At 39.9% G+C, this 19,167-nt stretch overlaps 5 protein-coding genes across 8 annotated transcripts in view; 2 read left to right on the top strand and 3 right to left on the bottom strand.

Moving 5' to 3' along the window:
* The window catches only part of LOC125767749 (neurogenic protein mastermind), a 68,944-nt gene extending 61,937 nt beyond the window's left edge, over positions 1–7,007 (bottom strand). For both annotated transcript variants that reach the window (XM_049434603.1, XM_049434606.1), the window contains exons 1-2: positions 6,809–7,007; positions 4,897–5,102 (exon numbers count right to left, since the gene is read on the bottom strand). The gene's annotated coding sequence lies outside the window, so the exon portion shown is untranslated. The remainder of the gene's footprint in view (positions 1–4,896; positions 5,103–6,808) is intronic.
* Positions 7,008–8,405: 1,398 nt separating this feature from the next.
* On the top strand, positions 8,406–11,967 carry LOC125767772 (CD151 antigen). Its single transcript, XM_049434661.1, has 4 exons — positions 8,406–8,714; positions 10,790–11,029; positions 11,106–11,501; positions 11,596–11,967. Exons 1-4 carry the CDS (start codon positions 8,652–8,654, stop codon positions 11,965–11,967), a joined length of 1,071 nt encoding a protein of 356 aa, XP_049290618.1. The 5' UTR covers positions 8,406–8,651.
* A 75-nt stretch (positions 11,968–12,042) lies between these two features.
* LOC125767771 (elongator complex protein 4) lies at positions 12,043–13,513 on the bottom strand. Its single transcript, XM_049434660.1, has 3 exons — positions 13,202–13,513; positions 13,009–13,124; positions 12,043–12,938 (listed from the first exon to the last, which is right to left on the bottom strand). Exons 1-3 carry the CDS (start codon positions 13,350–13,352, stop codon positions 12,096–12,098), a joined length of 1,110 nt encoding a protein of 369 aa, XP_049290617.1. The 5' UTR covers positions 13,353–13,513; the 3' UTR covers positions 12,043–12,095.
* A 237-nt stretch (positions 13,514–13,750) lies between these two features.
* LOC125767763 (origin recognition complex subunit 3) lies at positions 13,751–16,520 on the bottom strand. The gene is made up of 4 exons (XM_049434649.1): positions 16,242–16,520; positions 15,564–16,165; positions 14,121–15,494; positions 13,751–14,046 (listed from the first exon to the last, which is right to left on the bottom strand). The coding sequence occupies exons 1-4, from the start codon at positions 16,266–16,268 to the stop codon at positions 13,950–13,952; spliced, it is 2,100 nt and encodes a 699-aa protein (XP_049290606.1). The 5' UTR covers positions 16,269–16,520; the 3' UTR covers positions 13,751–13,949.
* Positions 16,521–16,533: 13 nt separating this feature from the next.
* On the top strand, positions 16,534–17,967 carry LOC125767785 (transcription factor MafK). Of its 3 annotated transcripts, XM_049434683.1 has the most exons (5): positions 16,537–16,745; positions 16,816–16,888; positions 16,982–17,144; positions 17,330–17,365; positions 17,458–17,967. In XM_049434683.1, exons 3-5 carry the CDS (start codon positions 17,106–17,108, stop codon positions 17,821–17,823), a joined length of 441 nt encoding a protein of 146 aa, XP_049290640.1. In that variant the 5' UTR covers positions 16,537–16,745; positions 16,816–16,888; positions 16,982–17,105; the 3' UTR covers positions 17,824–17,967. The 3 variants fall into 3 exon arrangements, with proteins under 3 accessions (XP_049290641.1, XP_049290640.1, XP_049290639.1); XM_049434682.1 differs by having other exon boundaries at positions 16,537–16,888; XM_049434684.1 differs by lacking the exon at positions 17,330–17,365 and having other exon boundaries at positions 16,534–16,888.
* Positions 17,968–19,167: the final 1,200 nt, after the last annotated feature.

Below are 19,167 nucleotides of genomic sequence, written 5' to 3'. Positions count from 1 at the left end.
AATTCATGAACAAACAATAGCATTTCCTTACAATACAATAACATAATCAATCCAACAAAGCCACTTTTGCTCTACCAACCATTGTCGATTTAGACCTTATCCAAGCATTCAATTAAAACCTAGAACGGTCACAAGGTGTTGTAACAGACCATGCCATTACCAATCAAAGCTGTATACGAGAGGTAAGATTTGATGGATGTATTTAATAAAGCTAATAATCTTTCATCCAATATTCGATAACTTTTCCTTTATACACATCTATTCATTAATGCTCATAAGATGTAGAAAGGACTATAAGGTTTGGGCAAACACTTTTACAAATATCTATCTAACTTTGTAGTACCAAACCAATAGATGGCGCTTAATGGGAAGAACACGTACGTGGTGTTCGTGCCGATTTGAACGTCCACCATGTAACATGCACGCATTGGTAGTAAAAAGCTCGACCACAACTGTTCAAAAAGGTCGTATCGGAACGAACGTTTTCGAAGGCTACCCGTGACGTCGAAGTGCGCTGTTGCGCATTGCGCATCAGCCCTCCAACTTCTCGAATTTCGGGAACACTAGATACCACACGTTATTACGGTGGTAAAAGGTGAAGTACGACAAAACTGAACCAAATTGGAGCCGCAAAGGATCTATCCGATTGGGTTGCGTATTTTTGGCAAAAGCACGCCCGTCAGCCTGCGAGCATAGAAACTGTGAAAATAAATATATCCGGTCACAAAAACCGGACCATATTATACGTCGATCCTTTCTGACGCCAAACATGCCGCTCGCTAGTTGTTCCCTTTTGCCGCCTTTTAATGAGCAAACTATAGATAATACCACTGCTTGGCAGTAGTCTTCCTATACCCATACTTTATAACCAATTTAAATATACAGATATATTAAATAACATTAAATTTTTCGAGTTCTAAGTTTAATTGCTGTTCGAGTTAACTTAGAATTTCTGCAACCTCGAGAAATGGAACGGTAAAAGCAATGAAATGTCGGTTGTGCAGATGGTAACGGATTTACACGACTGGGCATCAAATCCCATCCGGACCGTATCCCCATACTACGCCTGTTAAATCAAGGAAAGCCAGATATAGCAGAACAAAGCCTCTTGAAATTGTACTGACACCGAATAAGAAGATCTGGAATCCGAAAGTGGGAACATTTTCAGGACCTTTTGTAAGCTGGAATCGACTGTTTGTTTATTTTATGAGCCTTCTTGTTCTTGGTTTAACGACCACTAAGGTCATGCTGGCCATTTCTGACTTACTAGAATTATTTTTATCACGTAGCCGAATAATCAATCCTTGCTAGGGGGGACGTTCCAGATGTGATTTGAAACCCGGTCCTGTCGTGTGGACCGGCTTCGTTTATCACATACAGCACCGGATTGTTTTATGAGCTTATATATACTTTATGTCTATTCTAGTGTTGCGTCAATTAAATTTTTTGACAAGAGTCATTCATATGAATCTTCAGTGAAAAGTCATTCCAATCATAAGCCGAATCGTCAAATATTAATAAATTCTCATAAATTCAAATGAATCTGATTTAGAAAGGTGGCGAGGTGGATTTTGTTGGAATAATAGAATAAAGTTGGATGATGATGTTGGAATTGATTCCCGTTTATTTTGTATTAGACCGGGACGGCTACCAAATAAAACATCGGGCTGTCCGGAAACTGCTAGGATTCATGTATCAATAAGGATTCATGAATCTTCAGAATAGAAAATCATAATTATTTACTCAGTTTAAAGATTCTTGAATCTGAATCAGATTCACCCAACACTAGTCTATTCCCCTCAAAACTACTGACACACTAAAAGCTTTATGCAGTGAAACGCCGATTATCCCTGCTCCTCGAAACTCTACCCTGTCCAGATAAGTTGATAACACGGATAATTGAAACATTTTTCTTTGGTGATAAATATTTTCTAAAATTTTGTGTGCTTTTGAAGTCCAAGGTGTAAATTTACTTTGTGGACCATTGTAGCAAAAGAAATATGTACTTTTTGTTCGAGCCTGATCATATTGCATCATTCATTGTTGAACCCTTCATTTTTTATTGTGATCAGTTTTGCAAAAAATATGTCAAATCATTTTTAGAACTGTCATTTCCGAGATGCTCGAGTAATCTGACATTCGGATAACCGGCGTAAAATTGTAACACAAAAAAAAAAGAACAAAAACCAAACTTTGAACAGTATCGTATAGGTATTGAAAGTTTGCAATCAAATTTCAAAAGGTCGGAAAGATTCCTTCCTCAACATATTACAGTTCAATTTGAATAGGATTCATAAACGACTCCAACTCTCCCACTTCAATTCGAGGGCACCGTAATAACTCAGCCCCAAGCATAAGGACTCACAACAAATAGCAGTTATAATCAACTTTCTTAGAACCTCGAAACATCTTCCAATATTGTAACAAAGATTAGTCCTTTGCGAAACCTCACATAGGCAAGATACAACAAAATATATAAAAGCTTGCGAAAATTAATGCAATATAGTCGACAAAGACTAGAAAGTGATAAAAAAAAGTTCTTTTCAAAGTTTGGTTTTACGCAGAATCAATTATTTTAGAATTAGTCTAGCATGACCCATTGACATCGCTGATGAGCGCGTATAAGAATTTTTGTCAAACATATTGTGTTATCGACGGGTTCTATATTACAACAGTTCGTTAAGATATCATTAAGAACGAAATGTAAAACAACTAAAACACGCCAACGTTTCGAACTACTATGAAATTGTTACTTTAAAACAGTAAAATCCAAAGGACTGCAGCAGGGCAGTAAAGAATCCTCTTCACAAGGATGAGGCTAGAGACAGGAACTGCCTTGACGACAACACATTTCACCATTCACGAAAGGAGTCGCTATCGATCGAGGTTAAATGATCTTCCCTACAAGCAGTACGATCAAAACTGGTAATATAAAAATATGGTAGCGATTGTAGCCTTAAACGAGAGAGAGCATCCACAGAAGAAACAGTGAGGTTTATGCTTATATGCTTATAATGTTCATGTTTACACTACGCAGTATGCACCTACACCAAGGCACAGTTGGCAACACACAGCAACGAACGGTGCTTTACGGCGCGACCAAGCACGTCGACGGTTTGAAATACAACAAAAAATGTGAGGAAAAAGATTTAACAACTAAAAATGTATGCCGGCGATGGATGATAATTGTGTGTTGGTGGATGATGTCGTGGTGGTTCAGTAAACAAGAAGATCATTCCCTAAGAGCTGCCACTCTCTCGCTCTCTATCATTGTTTGCTTCTTTTCCTTACAATGCTCTCGCGTCTCTTTTCTTGCTACGTTTCGCTGTTTCGATATATATATTCCTTACGATCACTGGCTCGGCTGCAACTTGCTGTTTGGCCGTATTCAAACTTCATGCGGTTGTTTGGAATGGTTTTTTTTTCTTCTCTCTTTTCTTTCGTTTAGCCGTGCCACCACCATTCTGACGGTCGCCGCTGCTGCTGCTGCTGCTGTGTGCCTGTTTTGCCGTTATGTACATTTTTGTCGAAACCCTTGCGGTGAACTTAGACGTTTGATTCGCTTTGTTCCCCGATTCTAAGAAAACACTGGGAAAGTGTGGTGGATTAAAGCTTCGATTAAGCGAGTGCACTAAGGAATGTTTCAAGCGGTGCTCGTAGAAAGTTTTTTTTTTTGGTAAAGTCCATTATTTTGTACAACTGTTTTTAAATACTCCTTACATATCGATCACTTTTTTGCGATTTTATGATGAGGAGCATTTAATTTGAAGTCCAACAAAATAATTCATTTGGATAGCCTAGAATCTATTTTGGATGATTTTATTTGAATAATCATACTTTTTAACAAAACGGCTGGATTAGTCATAGAACGATTGTGTACATAAAAGCATAGGAAGGAGCACATTTAGCAGCAACGTGTTTCATCTTAATTTGTCACTTAAGAACTCATCAATTGCTATACACAGAAAATATTTTTTTTAAATCTATTTTTGTAGTTCAACTGCAAACTGCATTTATTTTGTGCAGATTTCATATAAATTTAATACGATTCGTTGCGCATTTGTTCGTAAACATCGAAGGAATGTTTTTCAAGGTAAAGCATCACCCGGTGCATCGTCGGCCAGGTGTAGGCAGTAAGGGTTAACATTAATCCACACAGAAACCGTAAACTCATAAGGAACATATTTGAACCTGCCAATTGTTGCTGAATTTTGGGATATTTCAAACAATGCTTTGTGAAGCATAATCTATCGGGATGGAAGCGAAAAACCGGGAGCCAGGTAACAACCTCTGGCACCGTGTGAGCAAGTGTGTGTGTGTGTGTTTGGGTGTGTTCCAGTGATTTGCTCGGCGAGCGCTCTACGAAACAGAGAACAAGGCATAGAACAAGAAAAAAAAGGTCGACGTGATCGCACATTCCAGTACTACTACTCCTTGGGATACGTGCGGGCGAGACACACAGGCCAAGAAAACATGCCACTAAAAATTTCGACCAAAAGAAACGTGGAAAACAAGCAACGGACCCGCACTGGTTATGATGATGATGGTGTTTCCGTTCTGCATTCATCGACACAGCATAACACATCACCTTCGCGCCAGCGTGTGTGATCAAAGCGTATACGATCATCGCCCACCCAGTCAATCATGTTGGTAGTGATCTACTCCGGTCCAAAAGAAAATAAAAACAAGAACAAAAGGCATTGGCGGTTGAGGAATCAATCGCTTCTTTCATTTTATCATTTGTTCGGACAGATCTATTCGTTCGGAGTTTGTGTAAAATTTGGCCAAACCCTTTGGTGTAATTAATCCATTTATGATAAAGTGCTTCCCAATTTTAAAATTTCTGCTTCTTCATGTAGTGGAAGCTTTGGAAGGCAGGCATGTTTGTTCACTTACCAATTTTTGATATAACCGATTTCTGAGCTAGTGTGGTCAATTCATTCCATTATGTTAAACACCATTCCCCGTCATGGATCGCCGGTTTAGAATAATTTATACTTGAATATGTAATACGATGTACACATTTCACGTTGGTTCATTTCGTTACACAACACACACACACATTACACGAATACTCATTTTAACAGTTTAAAAATATCAAGCTGTTGGAAAGAAACATTGAAACATATTTTAATACAAAAACACTACACTCGTCTGTTGCACAATTACCGAATTTCGATCACGCATAGGCGTGTGTTTGTATGTGTGCCCTATTGGTACATCGCGCACGTACACGATCAATCAGGCTACGTTCAACGTTAATGATGCACCAACACTTTACTTTAATTGTCATATTCCATCATCGGTTAGATGGGCCCATAGCTCTCCACAGATCACTTGGATCTGGTCTTGTTTATAATTCCGCTTCCGCTTAAACAACTTTTTTTTTTGCAAACGGAAGCAATAACAAACACAACAATATATGTCGAATAATGCAACATCAAAGCACTTCCCGGCCACATCTTACGCGCTCGAAATGGCTCGAGCCAAAAAACGGAAGCGTGAGCAAAAAATAAAACTATTTTGAAGAGATTTATGCATGATTCTAACATTACACCGGTGTTTTACACTACACGCTTTCAGGCACGGTTCAAACGCACGCACACATACGTACATATACGATGCAAAGTGTCGCGAGAATGGGAGGGAAGGCAAAAAAAAACGAGGGCACTGAGAAAAGTGAACGGTAGCGTTTATAGGAAATGCTGTTGTCATATTATTTTGATTTTTTTTCTATGTGAGGCAAATACACATACTCGCATACACACACACACACACGCGCGCGCGTTTGTCGTTTTGATCAAATATGTTTTGGGATTTGATCAGTGCAGCGTTCTCATCCAACTCCTACCAAGGAAAGATCCTTTTATTCACAGTATTCACATCGGACGCACGAACCCACATTGTCATTTGACCCAGAGCGAGAGGGTAGAAGTCCTGTGGTGTAAGACCATCCTGCTTTATCGAACCGCTGGCTCTTTCCGTTGCTCTCTTTCTGTCTTTTTCTATCCTTCATCACCCTTCCTGAATGCTACACTGACTGACTGACTGCATGCCAACTGAAAACGGACGCCTTCTACCGGTGTGTGCGCTGCGCTGTACCATTATTGTACTCGCTGCTGGTATCGTTTCCAGCATTTTTTTTTGTTTGTATTCTTGCGCTAGCACCTTTTCACTTGTCCGCAGGATCAACACCGATCACACTCCGGCAGGAACCGGATCAATCGCCAGCGCTTGATGTGTTTCGCACACGACGCAACAAGCGTACGGTTCTGTTATTCGCTCTGGTATGCGTGCGTATTACATCGCAATCGTCGGTTAACGTCTTCTGCGAACCGTGGCCATCCGTGCTTGTACTTTGCCACCGGTGCGTGTTTTACATTTCTATCACTGGGATTAATTTTCGGTAGGAAAACGCTCACTAGACACACAATCAAAAATAGCCTTATCAGCATGTTCGATTTCACTGTGCCCAATCACTATATTTCATCGTCAGCTACCACTTACTCTACAGGAACTGTGCAGGAAATTATGCTACACTCGCGTACGATACAAATTTAGCGATTGATTGAAATATCAACTAAGCAACAACATCCAGTACGTTTGTTGTGTGTCCCCTAGCTGCCAAGCACACGCACACTACTCACGTCCCCTACTTCTTTTTGCAAGCAGCGTACGCACTCACACTATACTGGTGCTTGCCCCTTTGGTGCACACTATCCTTGTCGTTCTAACGTCGTTTAGATCACACGCAACCTACACAACCAACAACCGTTAAATAACCCACGACTCCTATGTATGTACCTACTCTCGGATAGCAGCTTACTCGCTCACACCGACGGTGACCCTCGCATACCTTTCTTCTCGTGCGTTTCATTTGAAGCTTCTTCTTTCAAAACAATTTTCAACATGTACAGATACCAGGTTCGCCCATGACGGGCAAAAGTGGACGGACTAGAAAAGGCTGTACCATGAAAACTGAACACGCGTAGCCATATTGAATTGGGAAGTTTGGATGCAGCTTGTACTAAAACGTTCATATTTCAGTACTAAAATTGACATGCTTAGATTTTGTTTCAAATTCATTTACAGTATTTTCCTTTTTCTTTATAGTATTTGATAGTAGGTATTTTAATGTGGATTTTAGTTCTTAATGTGCCAATTTTCAAATATTTTCAAATGTACATATTATTTTTTTGTTCCAGCAATTTCTTTTGCTCGAATTATGTGAAATAAATAACGTTAAAATCAATGTGCTCCTTAACGTGTAAATAAGTATTTGATCCTTTGATGTGAAATAATTTTTTTGAAAAAATATTAAACAATATGAGAAGATAATTGAAAAACTACACTTGGTGGTGTATGTGGCATCGACTCCGGCTTCTACACGACAGGAACGGGTATGAAATCTCGTTACGGATATATTTAAAAGTTCTATCAATTTAAACATTATATACCCTCGCGGAACTGCCTACTGCTTAAGGAACAGCGGTGTCGGTTTTTATATGACAACATCAATACAAAATCTCATTCGAATGTGATCTGCACTACACAGGACCAGACTAGCTAGCAACGCGTAAATCAAGTCCAACAGAATCAAATGTTGGCTACCCAAAAATCTTCGGGGTTGCTGTACTATAGAAGCAGGAAAGAATACAATTTGCTCTTCAGAAATAACTAATACAGACCTTTTATTGGATAGGTTTTTTTTTGTTGAATTTTGAATTTCGTTTGCCTATCCGAGAGAATGGAATCATTCAGTACCACATGACATACATAACAGGGGGTTTGAGATGTAGACTCAATAAAGTAACTTAACGCAAATAAGTCAACAATATAGAATAACTACCTTAGTCGTGTTAAATGGCTATGCTATAGTAGATATCTCTATCCTCTTGGCTTAACGACCTCTTTCTGGCTTACTAGACATATTTTTACCACAATGCTCGATAGCCAGTCTTTGATACTGGGGAAATGTCCAAATGGGATTTGAAACCTGGTTCCGCATAGTACATATGTATGTTAAATCAAGTACGTTATTCTAGTATCAATGAAACAGAGTGTTTCAATCAATTAAAAATGGGACTGTATATTTTTATTTACATGGGCTTTTCCGTGCATCGATTTCCTGCCGTCGTTAGACGTTTTGCGTACGTTAACACCACGTTTGGATGTAAATGCTTCACCCACGTCCCAGCACGTGCTGTTGCATGGTTCCACATGCAGAAGGGTACATCATCACGTTCCTGTAGGTAAAGGTTGATCAAAACAGTTCTGTATATGTCCATGCTAAAGCGAATTTGGTTGGCTTGGACGCGAAACATTCACGCGCTGGTCCGAATCCGTACGCGTTGTATGCGTTGTTCTTGCCGGCGATTCGGGCCGACACCACAAATATGTAACGCTTCATGCGCACACAACTCACCGGACGCAAACGGTGATCAATGTGCGTTGTCCAGTGCGTCCACTACGATGTTCGGCAGTTCTTTGTCAGCTTTCGTGGTGCAATGATCGCACCAACTGTGCAGTAGTAGATCGCTATTAATTACTAAAATATTGCAAGTGGACGCGATAGAACGTACGGTGGAGGTCCGAGCTTTTATGGCATAAATACAACAAACAGCAAACGTTCTGTGGCGCGATACATCACCATGAAACTGAGCAAAGTGTTTAATCACAAGTTTGTGCTGGCAAGCTGCAATCTAATATTTATGGTAAAATTATCCTGTCTATCATTCATATTGTGCCTCACTTTTGTGTGTGTGTGTCATTACCTACTTTTGCTGTCCATTTCGAAATGTATGAATGCATTCTATTGTTGTGGCGTGGCTGGATTAAATCATACGCGTGATCGCATCGTACCGTTGACATGTAACTCGTACCGTAACATACAAAAAACCAAACTGGATTAAACAAAACAAAATATTGCTCTTATGCATTAATAGCACTCAATATATTAATGTATTAATGATCGGTCGTTCTTTGATGTTTCTATACTGTTGCAAGTCAACAACTATATTCTTACCGGGACTTTTAGTTTTTTTTACCTAACCCTCAAACACCGAAGGTTAACGCAGTCTAAAACAAAATCAACTGCAGAATAATAGAAAATGTAGTAATTGTAATACGGTTGAGTGATTTTAAAGCGTACCTGTGAAGTGATTTTATTCGTTAGTTCCATAAGCATCTGCGTACAGTATCGTGTGCTATTTGCTACACGCTGTCCATCATCCCTCCCCCGGTAAAGACTGCCCAAATAAATCCGTTGAAAATGGAATGCATTTGAGGGAGTAAACAACGCACGGGACACAACATCGGGAAAGCGGAAGATTACAAAATTGTGTACAAAAAAAAGCAAAAAAACACAAAACAGTAGACACCAATTATAAGTACGTGTGTGTGTTCATCTGTGCTCATAAATCGTGCCGGAATCGCTTGTGCCGGCGTTTATGTTACTACTGAAGGGTGCAAATGCGTACGTACGTAGCTGCAAACTGTTGGCGCATAATATAAATGCATGATGCGCAATCGCTTTGGTGAAAATCGCGCAAAACAGAACGTACAAAACCAGCAGATGGTGAACTCTCCGAATACAAACTTTAGTCGTTCGTGACGGCATTTTCATCTACCTACATCATCCATGTGCTTTTCACTTCACATAATGCGCTGAAATTTTTATCGAGAAAACAAAATCAAAGGATAGGGAGTTTTGTGCCGACAACAGCAAAAAAAAGTAGTTAACACTACCGAATGGTTCCATTAGTAGAGGAAAAATACGTAGACACAGCACAATTAGACGTTGCAATCAATGTTGTAGTTTGTTTGATTATTTTTGTATTCGCCACCGGGGTACATTGGGGCGTTAGAAACTATTCACAAATATTCGTTATTTAGTATTTAATATTTAGTTACACCGGTGTGTCAAGAAGCATACATTCTTTCATTCAAATCGATTTTCATTATATTAAACTTAAACTTCTAAATTTTCCCATGCTGTTCAAATTTCCATATGCTACATTTATTTCACTGGGCATTCCCAAGAACTCACTAAATGTATGCATGTAGAGCAAACGTTACACCTGCCCGATCACGTTTTTTTTCTTCTTTTATGTTCAACCATTGTGGATGACATGTGTAAATAAAAAAGTATGGTGCTGTCGACAATGCGATGACAATATTTATTAAACAGTAATTGTACGGAGAGCTTTATTCTATGGTCAAAGGTACCACCCTACTGTAACACCGGTTGTTGCCGGTGTATGGTGGACTTTTGGTGGCATTGAAAGTTTAACATAAGTGTGTTGTAATGGAAACAACTAAACAGCAAAACTTCGTTAGTACATGCTCAAATTAATGAGTGGGTTGGAAATGTTTATCAACTGTTCATTTGTGATGTTTTGCGAGGAAGGCCCGAAACGTGATAACATACGTTAAATGTTGTCGAGCATGAAAAAAATATCGTCGTTGTACTACGTTAATTCTTAAGTACAGCATGGTTGATGCTTCTCAAAGTTTAATCGATTTGAATTCATTTGAACGAATTTTGATAGTTTGGAAACTCTATCATTGATAAACCGTTGCATTTTTCGAATTGTTTTTATTGTTATGTAGAAGATTTTTTTAAGCACAACGAAAGTATGTTCATTACTATTTACCGGCCTGTGTCGTTTTTAGATTAAAAATATTTCCACCTTCGATAGCACTACACTTAAGCTAACCCAAGAATACAAAATATCACCACAATGTTATCCTCCAAAACTGATTTTCTCTTCGATTTTGCCCTTTTCAGCTGTGTGGTATTACACTACTTTCCACTGGATTCTATCTGTTCACCGATTCCCCCCGGATTCTACTATCCCGTTTGCTAATATCTGCATCCGATCAGCAAAGGACACCCCTGTCGGAGCTAGAACAGCCCTTATTTTATTACGTAGCGTTCGCCCTTACCACGGCTGGCCTAGTGGCTATTATTGCTTCCCTGCTAGGATGTTGGGCAACGTGCATGAATACATACTGTGTATTGACAATGGTAGTTATGCTTTTAATATTTTTAAGCTTAGTCTACACATTCGCTACAACAAGCTATTTTAATGTGCTCCTTCCAGTACTTCCTGATTATTCTTTCACTACTGGTAGCGGAATTTGGTGTATGTCTTATGATTACTGCGTGGCCCCAGTGTCTTGGATTAAACCTCAACGAAACGGCAATGGTAAAAGCCCTTCAAGCAAACTATGGTGTGCCGGGACATGAACAATTTACCGCAGCGATGGATTTGGCGCAAACGATTTTCGAATGCTGTGCCATCAATACCAGCATCAACTATGACACAGCCTTATGGAAGCTACAAAGTTTAGGCAAGAAAGACCTGACCGTCCCTTTAACTTGCTGCAAGCTGGTGAATCGGTTCGAATTTACGGCTTACCTAGACCCCGTGCCGGTAAACGTGACACTTTGCCAGGCGCTGCAGACGCAAGATTATGAGAAAAGTCGACATCTGGATGTGAGTTTAATTGCAAGCAAATCATTTACTGAATAATGTCTCTTCCTTTATACTAATGTGATCTAATGTTTGGCTTCGTTTAATCCCCACCTAGGGTTGCCTGCACAAGATTGAGCTGTGGTACCGTGAACAGTACTTTCTGTTTCTTTGTGCTGGATTGATTGTAGCAGTGGTTGAATTTTGTGTCCTGCTTAGCATTATTTTGAGCTGTACTAAGCTTCCGCGTAAGAACCATGCTACACAAATGCTACGCACGCATCCATTGCCGCACATTCCAATCCCAGCACTACCGGCAAATCGTCGTGTACGGGACAACATTTACGAGCATGAACTGCCCTCATCCATTTCCGTACCAACCATCCGCGAAACGTACATACAACCAAAGGAGTACGGTAAACAACGTCCAGATATGGCTTTTAACAATAATTCTCACTATTATCAGATCTCCAAGAGTTACCTAGTTTAGGAACCGCAATTTCAAAGGCACATTTTAAAACTTGTATAGGCTAAGCGTGAATAAAAAAGAAAAATAGTGTGTTAATTCGAAGAAGAACAATTTCTTATATTTGTTAACAATATTGCTTCAGGATCCAGCTAAAAATCCAACTTGCTTTTCATTCCACTACTAGCGCAACCAAGTGTTGGCGCTGAATGTTTAGCGGCGCTATCGTCATCTGCAATATCTGGCGGAAGATGTAACTTTTCGATCACAAACTTGCTCCGTTTCAGCTTGAACGCTAAATCGCGCGTTTTGGGATGGAAGGGTGCCAAGCTATTAAATGGTGCTATTTTAGTGATGTTCAGCAAGCCGTGATACTCTTTAAAGACAGGATTCGTTTGTTCTTCCTGCTGGCCGGCAAATGCTTCCAGTTCGAAAGAAAAGTCAAACAAATTTCGCACTTTCCTGCACAGTTGAATATCGTCTAGGTGGTTAAACAGATGGAATGGTACGGTAATCAAACAAACTGACAGTGTGTTCCGTACGATTGCTTTTAGTAAAACGATGAATCGTAGAAAATCGTCAGAAAAGTTTCTATCATACCACGATGGAGAACCGATTGAGTTTAAACAAATTCGTAACACATTTTTTGAGGTTTCGTCCGAAGCGGAATTAAACTGTTGCTCACTTGCTTTCCGATGTATGGAGTACAATAGCGATGCATATTGTGGATTTTTAAACGAACCCACGAACCCGCCATCATTTACAAGTACTTCATCTCCGTTCCAATGCGTTATATCGTGTCCAAGTAACGTGGTGGAACTTATTGTTTTTGTAAGATCGAAATAGTGTCCAAGAGCTGTGGATGATTTCTGTTCAGAATCTACAGGTGCTAGCTGATTGTAACGAAATGCGATGCGCATGGTTTCTGGTTCCTGGTCGGTGCTACTTTCCGACGATGCTGCATTACCTTCAATGGGTGTTGGTAATTTTTCGATCTAGAAACAGGAATCATTATTAATCTGCGACTTACACGTTGAACAAGTGAAATGTGTTAGTTCCACCTACCAGTTGCGTTGGATCTTCTTCCATCGTTCCAAGCAGCAGCGGATGTTTGTTTACGATTCCTTCGGCGAGAAAGTATTTCGATAATACCCTTGCATAGCTTCCATGTTTGTCTTCGCCTGTTGCATTTTTTAATACAGAACCAGATGCATAAGAAACAACCGATACAGTCGTTGGACCACTGCATGTTACTCACCGATACCAATGATTGAACCGATGGGAAATCCGCCACCAAAAACATGATCCAGTGAGGGATTTCCTAAAGAAGTTATCGGCTGGCCCGTGTGCACGGATAGCCGCGTACCTTTTATGTTTAAAGCACGTCGACGCTTTACAAATCCAGACATTCGGCACGTGTTTAATTAATTGTTGTTACTTCCGAAGAGCCGGTTTTATTTTTCCCGATAGCTGAAAAAAACATAAACACTTCCAACACTGCTGAACCCTTGTGTAATCTTTGACAGTGTCAAACTTTTGGGCCAAATACGAAGCTGCGTTTCCTGGTGAAAATACTACATACATGAGTTGACTGTTTCAAATCTCTGGCGGTGGCCGTTATGTTAAAGCCCAACCAGCCAAACCAACATGCTTTCTCGCTTTGGCAGGTTTGATTGTTCATAAGACAGAACGAGAAGGTATGTTTATATTGCTAGTTGGGAGGAGTTTTGAAGTAACAGCCAATTAAAACGAAATTTCCTACCTACAGGTTTATTTCGAATGTGAATGTGAAAATTAATCGATTCAAAACTGCACAACGAATTACTGAATTCTATGTATACTTTCTTCATCATTTAATTATTGCTGTACGTTTACATTTAACAACTCATGTGTAATAAATACATTACAGTACAATAGTATAAGAAAATGTTTAGCATGAATTCCCAACCCGACCGTGATATATGCCCAAATATGAGCGAATGTGATCCATTCGGAAATTAACATTTTCACCACGTAAGCCTTGTGACATGATCGGTTTTGGTTTTGGATGTCTTTATAAAGCCTAAAAACTGCAACTCTGCCACTACTCGGGTGAAGCGGGCCCTGTTTAAGAATAAACAAACAATTATTATTGCAACTAAGCATGAAGCAGTGAAAGGAATTTACGATATACTTACTGAATTGTTGGATCAACTTGCTGCTCAATCTCGTCATTATTGTTATCATCGATAATCATGCGGAAAGCTTGAAGCCAATCGAAAAGATTTATCATCCGACCACATTCTAAATGCAATTTGTATGCGATTGAAAGATCCGGCAGAGAAGGAACAATGCAGGACGATTCATCAAGAATGCAACAATCACATTGTGTGTAGTATTGGGGATTATTAAGAGCAATGTGAACTGCTGCCCTAGGCGCACCAACAATGTGCTGGCGGAGGTAAGTGCTGTCGTTGTAAATAAACAGTTCCACTAAAGGCACCGTTTGGCTGGTTGCAGGACGAAGATAACGTTGAAAGATATTTCTAACAAAGTAATCCATTATCTTTCCAATAGCACGGCTTACGGTGGTCTCGCTTTTGGAATGTTTCGCTGCCGAAAGCAACTTTTCACGCAGCTCTTGCCGTCCCATATGAGGAGAGAGCAGAGACGACGATTGCTCGTGCTGCTTTCCCTCCGCGATAGGTTCATGGTTAGCGTCAACTAGTTCGTCGGCCAATAAGACCAAACCATTTGCTATTTCTTCCAATGGTGCTACATCGTACACTAAGCAGCCTTCGATGCTTAACTGATCATTTCGTTCCACCCACAGCAACACGACGTTTAGCACCTGTTTAATCTTTTGCAGCATTTCATCTTTCGATAAAAACGATAATAACTGGATGCATTCCTTAAACTCGGGCAGTGAGGTTACATCTGAAGCAACACACAAGCAATAAAGCTCACGGATTTGCTTTCCCAGCGGTGCTTTTGGCAGATCGCCAACGAGAGTTTGTAATATGTGCATTGAACAATGAAAAGTAAACCAATAATTGTGCACCTGCATTACCATTGGTACTAGCGATCGCTTCAGGTGATCGTCGTTCGTAAGAAGATCCACGACATCTTGCGGATTTGGACGGGACTCCACGTATGGTCGAAAAGAAGGCAACTGACGTATTTGCTCCAATTCTGATGACGATAGATCATTAATTATTGCTTTCAGCTCGTCCTCATCGTCGACGATTGCGCTCAATGCATTGATCGAGTTTTGAAAGTAATGATCCATGAAGGCATATTTGAAGCCCTCGATGAATCCATTTACAGAAAAATCATAAAAAAGGAAAATGTCTAGTAGCAGCTTAAACACTTTGCCCGACAGATGAAACGGGCAGAATGGCGTTAGCAACACTTCGTTTAGAATTTTGTTGAGATTTGTAGCGGACGGTTCTGATTGAAAAACGGATATCTTGATTTTGCTTGTCACATGGTATGGTAACACATTGTGGATGGTTGATACATCAGTTGCTACACCAAACACCAGCACAAACGGCAACTTTGCAGCGTACGAACTGGAAAACGTGTATCAAACAGCATTATTTTACGAGCGCTTTAGATTTGTTTTCTGCGACAGTACTTACTCTAAAATGACTATGAGATCTTGCAGAACGACTGGGTTGAACAGCTCAAAATCGGGCACAATAATGGTAAGTTTTGGTCTCGCATCACAAAACGTACCGTGCGTTTCAAGGTACCACGCCTGTAAAACGTCTAGATTCAGCTGGTTTTTACGAAATCGTTTTTCGTCGGACCGATCCTTGGATTGGCTCTCAATGCACTTCCCAACAATTGTTTCAATGGCTTGCTTCAGATTTGTCCCATCACGGGCTGGCAGCAGCACCACTACCGAGAGTGTGTTATTGTGTATATCGGCTGCGAGCTTCTCAAACTGGGACAGATGATCGATTTGATTGATGCCAGTCAGCAATGCTGCGGTCGGAATGAATCCTTCATATTTGTTTGATTTTTGGCAGCTTTCTATAAACTTTAACAGATCATCTATTATCTTGCCGTAGCTGCTTGTTTGCAGCTTTAAAATCATCTGCCGCGATCGTTCCCAGTGTTTTTTGTACATCCGAAACCAAAGCTGTTTGGTTGTGTTTTCAGCCAGAAAGCTGTTGCAAGTTTGGACCTTTCTGCGTCCTTTAGCCCGTGTTGCTCCATTTTTAAACACAAATACACCCTGAGAAAGACATTATTAGCGGAATGGCAGGAACAAACCATAAGCAACATGAATTAAAGTGCTAGTAAATACAAACCTTTGAGACGGAATTCGTAGCGTCCATCGCAAATTTCCACTGTTGCTTGTTTATGCCGTCAACACAGCAGATGTTGAGCGCCAGAGAAAATGGCGCGACTGTGAACTGTCATACTCTGCGAACGTTCTCCGAATTGTTATTGTACGAAATTGTGGCTCTGTCTATATCAGCGTGTCCGGGTTTCAAATGGAATCTAAAATCTTGTGGCCGAATCTTTTTAATGAAAGGCAATTAAACAATTTTATTTAAGTTCAATGCACAGTGAACTATTTTCAAAAGGTTATTGAATTCCTGTTTATGACGTGATTTGTGGTTTTTAGTTCCTCAATCTCAATTTGAGTAGGATTTTTGTTGTGGAATATAATTTATTTTGGCGAGCACACCAAATGTCAGAATGCTGCGCATGACATAACCTAGGCGTTGAAGGTCTTTGCTTACAAATCGAAGATCGAAACAAAGTTTAGCTAGCCTTGATCTTGTACATAAGAAAGCATATAAACAAAAGTGAGGCATTTCTAAAGTACAATTTGCTGTTATTGCAGTAAATTTTCCTGTCAATTTAATGTTGTTTTAGTGGGTTGTGGATTTGTAAATAGTCGGTGAAGCTGTGCCTCATTTGTGCTGGCGTGCATCGATTCTTGCTTAGGGTAAGGGTGCACCTATAATGAATCCACCATGACTTGCAGTTTGCTTTATTTCTCATGATGCTAGCATAACTTCTACCTTTTTTCTCCTTCCAGGGTTAGGCGTCGCATAAAACTTGCTACCCGTACAAGGGAATCACTCGATTCGATCGATAGTTGTTTGTTTTCCGTCTTCTAGCAAGTACCATCGAGTACTGTCGTGTATAAGAACTTGCGAAAAATGCCACAGGAAATCAAGCGCGAGCGTAAAAGTACACAGGTAATATTCTATCCGCATTTGTACTGCTAAATATTGTACAACAAGTCTATTGAGTTAGACTGATTGTACGGAAGTGTTGCTAGTGGGTTGCTAACAGTGAATGCGTGACAATTGCCGCCCGTTTCATCATGTACAAGAGTTAATCTCATATCCATTCCACCGTGTACCCCTTTCTGTATTTGTAGTCAATGATGCGCCCGAAATCTATTCACTGGAATGAAGTAATTATCCGAATCTCGATTTTCATCGAGTACCACGTTGTTTGATCAACGTTCCGTAGTAACATTCCTGTTTTTTTCCATTATGATTGCAGGCACCCTTATCTCCCTGTCCTATCCCGGATATCAGTGACGATGAGCTGGTGTCGATAACGGTACGCGATCTGAACCGTACGCTGAAAATGCGAGGATTGACGCGTGAGGAAATTGTTCGCATGAAGCAACGGCGTCGTACGCTGAAAAATCGAGGATACGCCGCCAGTTGCCGTATAAAGCGCATTGAGCAGAAGGATGAGTTGGAGACGGAGAAATCACAAGAATGGCGTGATATGGAGCTAATGCACGAGGAAACTGGTCGATTGCAGGACGAGGCAGATTCGCTGCGAAACAAATACGAGGCATTACGGAAATTTGCTATTTCGAAAAAGATACCACTACCGCCGGAACTTGACGTGTTATAAAGTGGACCTAAGTTCGGACATCGTTAAAGATGTTGTGATATATGTAACATGTTTACAATTTCCTTTTTTAATATTTAATATGTTTCTTAAACTAAGAACACTTGCATTCTATTTCATAATAAAAATAAGCTTTAAATAGCAGTCTAGCACGTCCCATGATCATTGATATCAGGGTATGGTTCAAATCGAAATGACATCATAGACAAGTCGTGAATACAAAAAAAATCGGTCTAATGATAAGCATATTGTACACGTGTATTTTCCGTGGAGGGTTGGACTGAGTAAAAAAAAAGAAAAACATTTACAGACGCCCAACCTAGCATGACAGTATATGAAAAATACACCGTATCTGTGTATCAATGTTTGATAAGCTTATCTTGTCACATTGTAAAGATCATTTATTAAAAATACGCTTGCAATCGTTGCCAAATTTTCGTTTGAAATGATAAAGAATGTTCTAATGAAGCAAATAATTTACTTGCTGTATATGCGACTTTATGAAACCCGAGCATAATATCAGCATACATTATCGGTTTAGGTTGTTTTCGCGAAACATTTGCAGTTTTGGTGCCACATTGCATAATGCGAACGAGCGAAATGTGTGTACATGAGCAACATCGCTCTGATCTGAACAAAACATCCTATGCTGACCAAGAAAATGTAACAGAGGACGACCGAAGCTAGCTAGCTAGTGTCGGATGGGTATACTGATACGTAAAAATAAAACTACGAAACAGACACAGTGCCATATCTACCTCAACATTAAAACAAGTGCAAAAACTATTTCACGATCAACGTTCCGTGATGTAGGCCATGTGATTGATTCATCAGTTGGTTGACATCGTTTACTGTTCTTTGCTATGGGCAAATGTATGTTAACGCACATTTTGTCAACGCACAGAACAGGGCGTTGCGGTATGTGTTTTTTTTTGGGTCTTGTAAACGAATATGCGTTTCGGCAACAATCACGGAAACTTTATCAATTTTAACCGATGATTAAAATAGGTCCAGGAAGTTGAAGCACGCTCGATTGTAATGTTTCATGCCAGCCTTGAAGATACGTTTGTATTATTCGTTTATTTCATATTATCATAATTCATAAAAATCTCTACGCGTACTGTAATTCCTGAGGCAGTAGCCATAAATGTCTTTTTTTTACTATTGTATCATACACATGATAAATTGCCATCGTTTTATGAATATGAGTCGCTATAGAGAATATTATCACAATTAAGTTAAAGCAATTGATCGTACAGCTTTACTTTTACCGTATTCAGCAAACAAACGCTTCGCATTGATAAAAGTTCGGGAATGGAACAAACCCCCTAGTTCGTCGCGATAGCG

Source organism: Anopheles funestus, chromosome 3RL (assembly GCF_943734845.2).
Source record: "Anopheles funestus chromosome 3RL, idAnoFuneDA-416_04, whole genome shotgun sequence".
Lineage (NCBI taxonomy): Eukaryota > Metazoa > Arthropoda > Insecta > Diptera > Culicidae > Anopheles > Anopheles funestus.
This window is presented reverse-complemented; position numbering and strand designations above follow the sequence as displayed.

Coding starts and splice junctions, on each gene's coding strand:
- LOC125767772 (XM_049434661.1), top strand. CDS start 8,652: ATGAAACTGAGCAAAGTGTTTAATCACAAGTTTGTGCTGGCAAGCTGC. Junction 8,715..10,789: donor GCTGCAATCTAATATTTATG/GTAAAATTATCC, acceptor TGCCCTTTTCAG/CTGTGTGGTATTACACTACT. Junction 11,030..11,105: donor CATACTGTGTATTGACAATG/GTAGTTATGCTT, acceptor TGCTCCTTCCAG/TACTTCCTGATTATTCTTTC.
- LOC125767763 (XM_049434649.1), bottom strand. CDS start 16,268: ATGGACGCTACGAATTCCGTCTCAAAG. Junction 16,166..16,241: donor CTACGAATTCCGTCTCAAAG/GTTTGTATTTAC, acceptor TGTCTTTCTCAG/GGTGTATTTGTGTTTAAAAA. Junction 14,047..14,120: donor CAAGTTGATCCAACAATTCA/GTAAGTATATCG, acceptor ATTCTTAAACAG/GGCCCGCTTCACCCGAGTAG.
- LOC125767771 (XM_049434660.1), bottom strand. CDS start 13,352: ATGTCTGGATTTGTAAAGCGTCGACGTGCTTTAAACATAAAAGGTACG. Junction 13,125..13,201: donor CGGTTCAATCATTGGTATCG/GTGAGTAACATG, acceptor AAAATGCAACAG/GCGAAGACAAACATGGAAGC. Junction 12,939..13,008: donor AAGAAGATCCAACGCAACTG/GTAGGTGGAACT, acceptor TCCTGTTTCTAG/ATCGAAAAATTACCAACACC.
- LOC125767785 (XM_049434683.1), top strand. CDS start 17,106: ATGCCACAGGAAATCAAGCGCGAGCGTAAAAGTACACAG. Junction 17,145..17,329: donor GCGAGCGTAAAAGTACACAG/GTAATATTCTAT, acceptor CTGTATTTGTAG/TCAATGATGCGCCCGAAATC. Junction 17,366..17,457: donor AATCTATTCACTGGAATGAA/GTAATTATCCGA, acceptor TTATGATTGCAG/GCACCCTTATCTCCCTGTCC.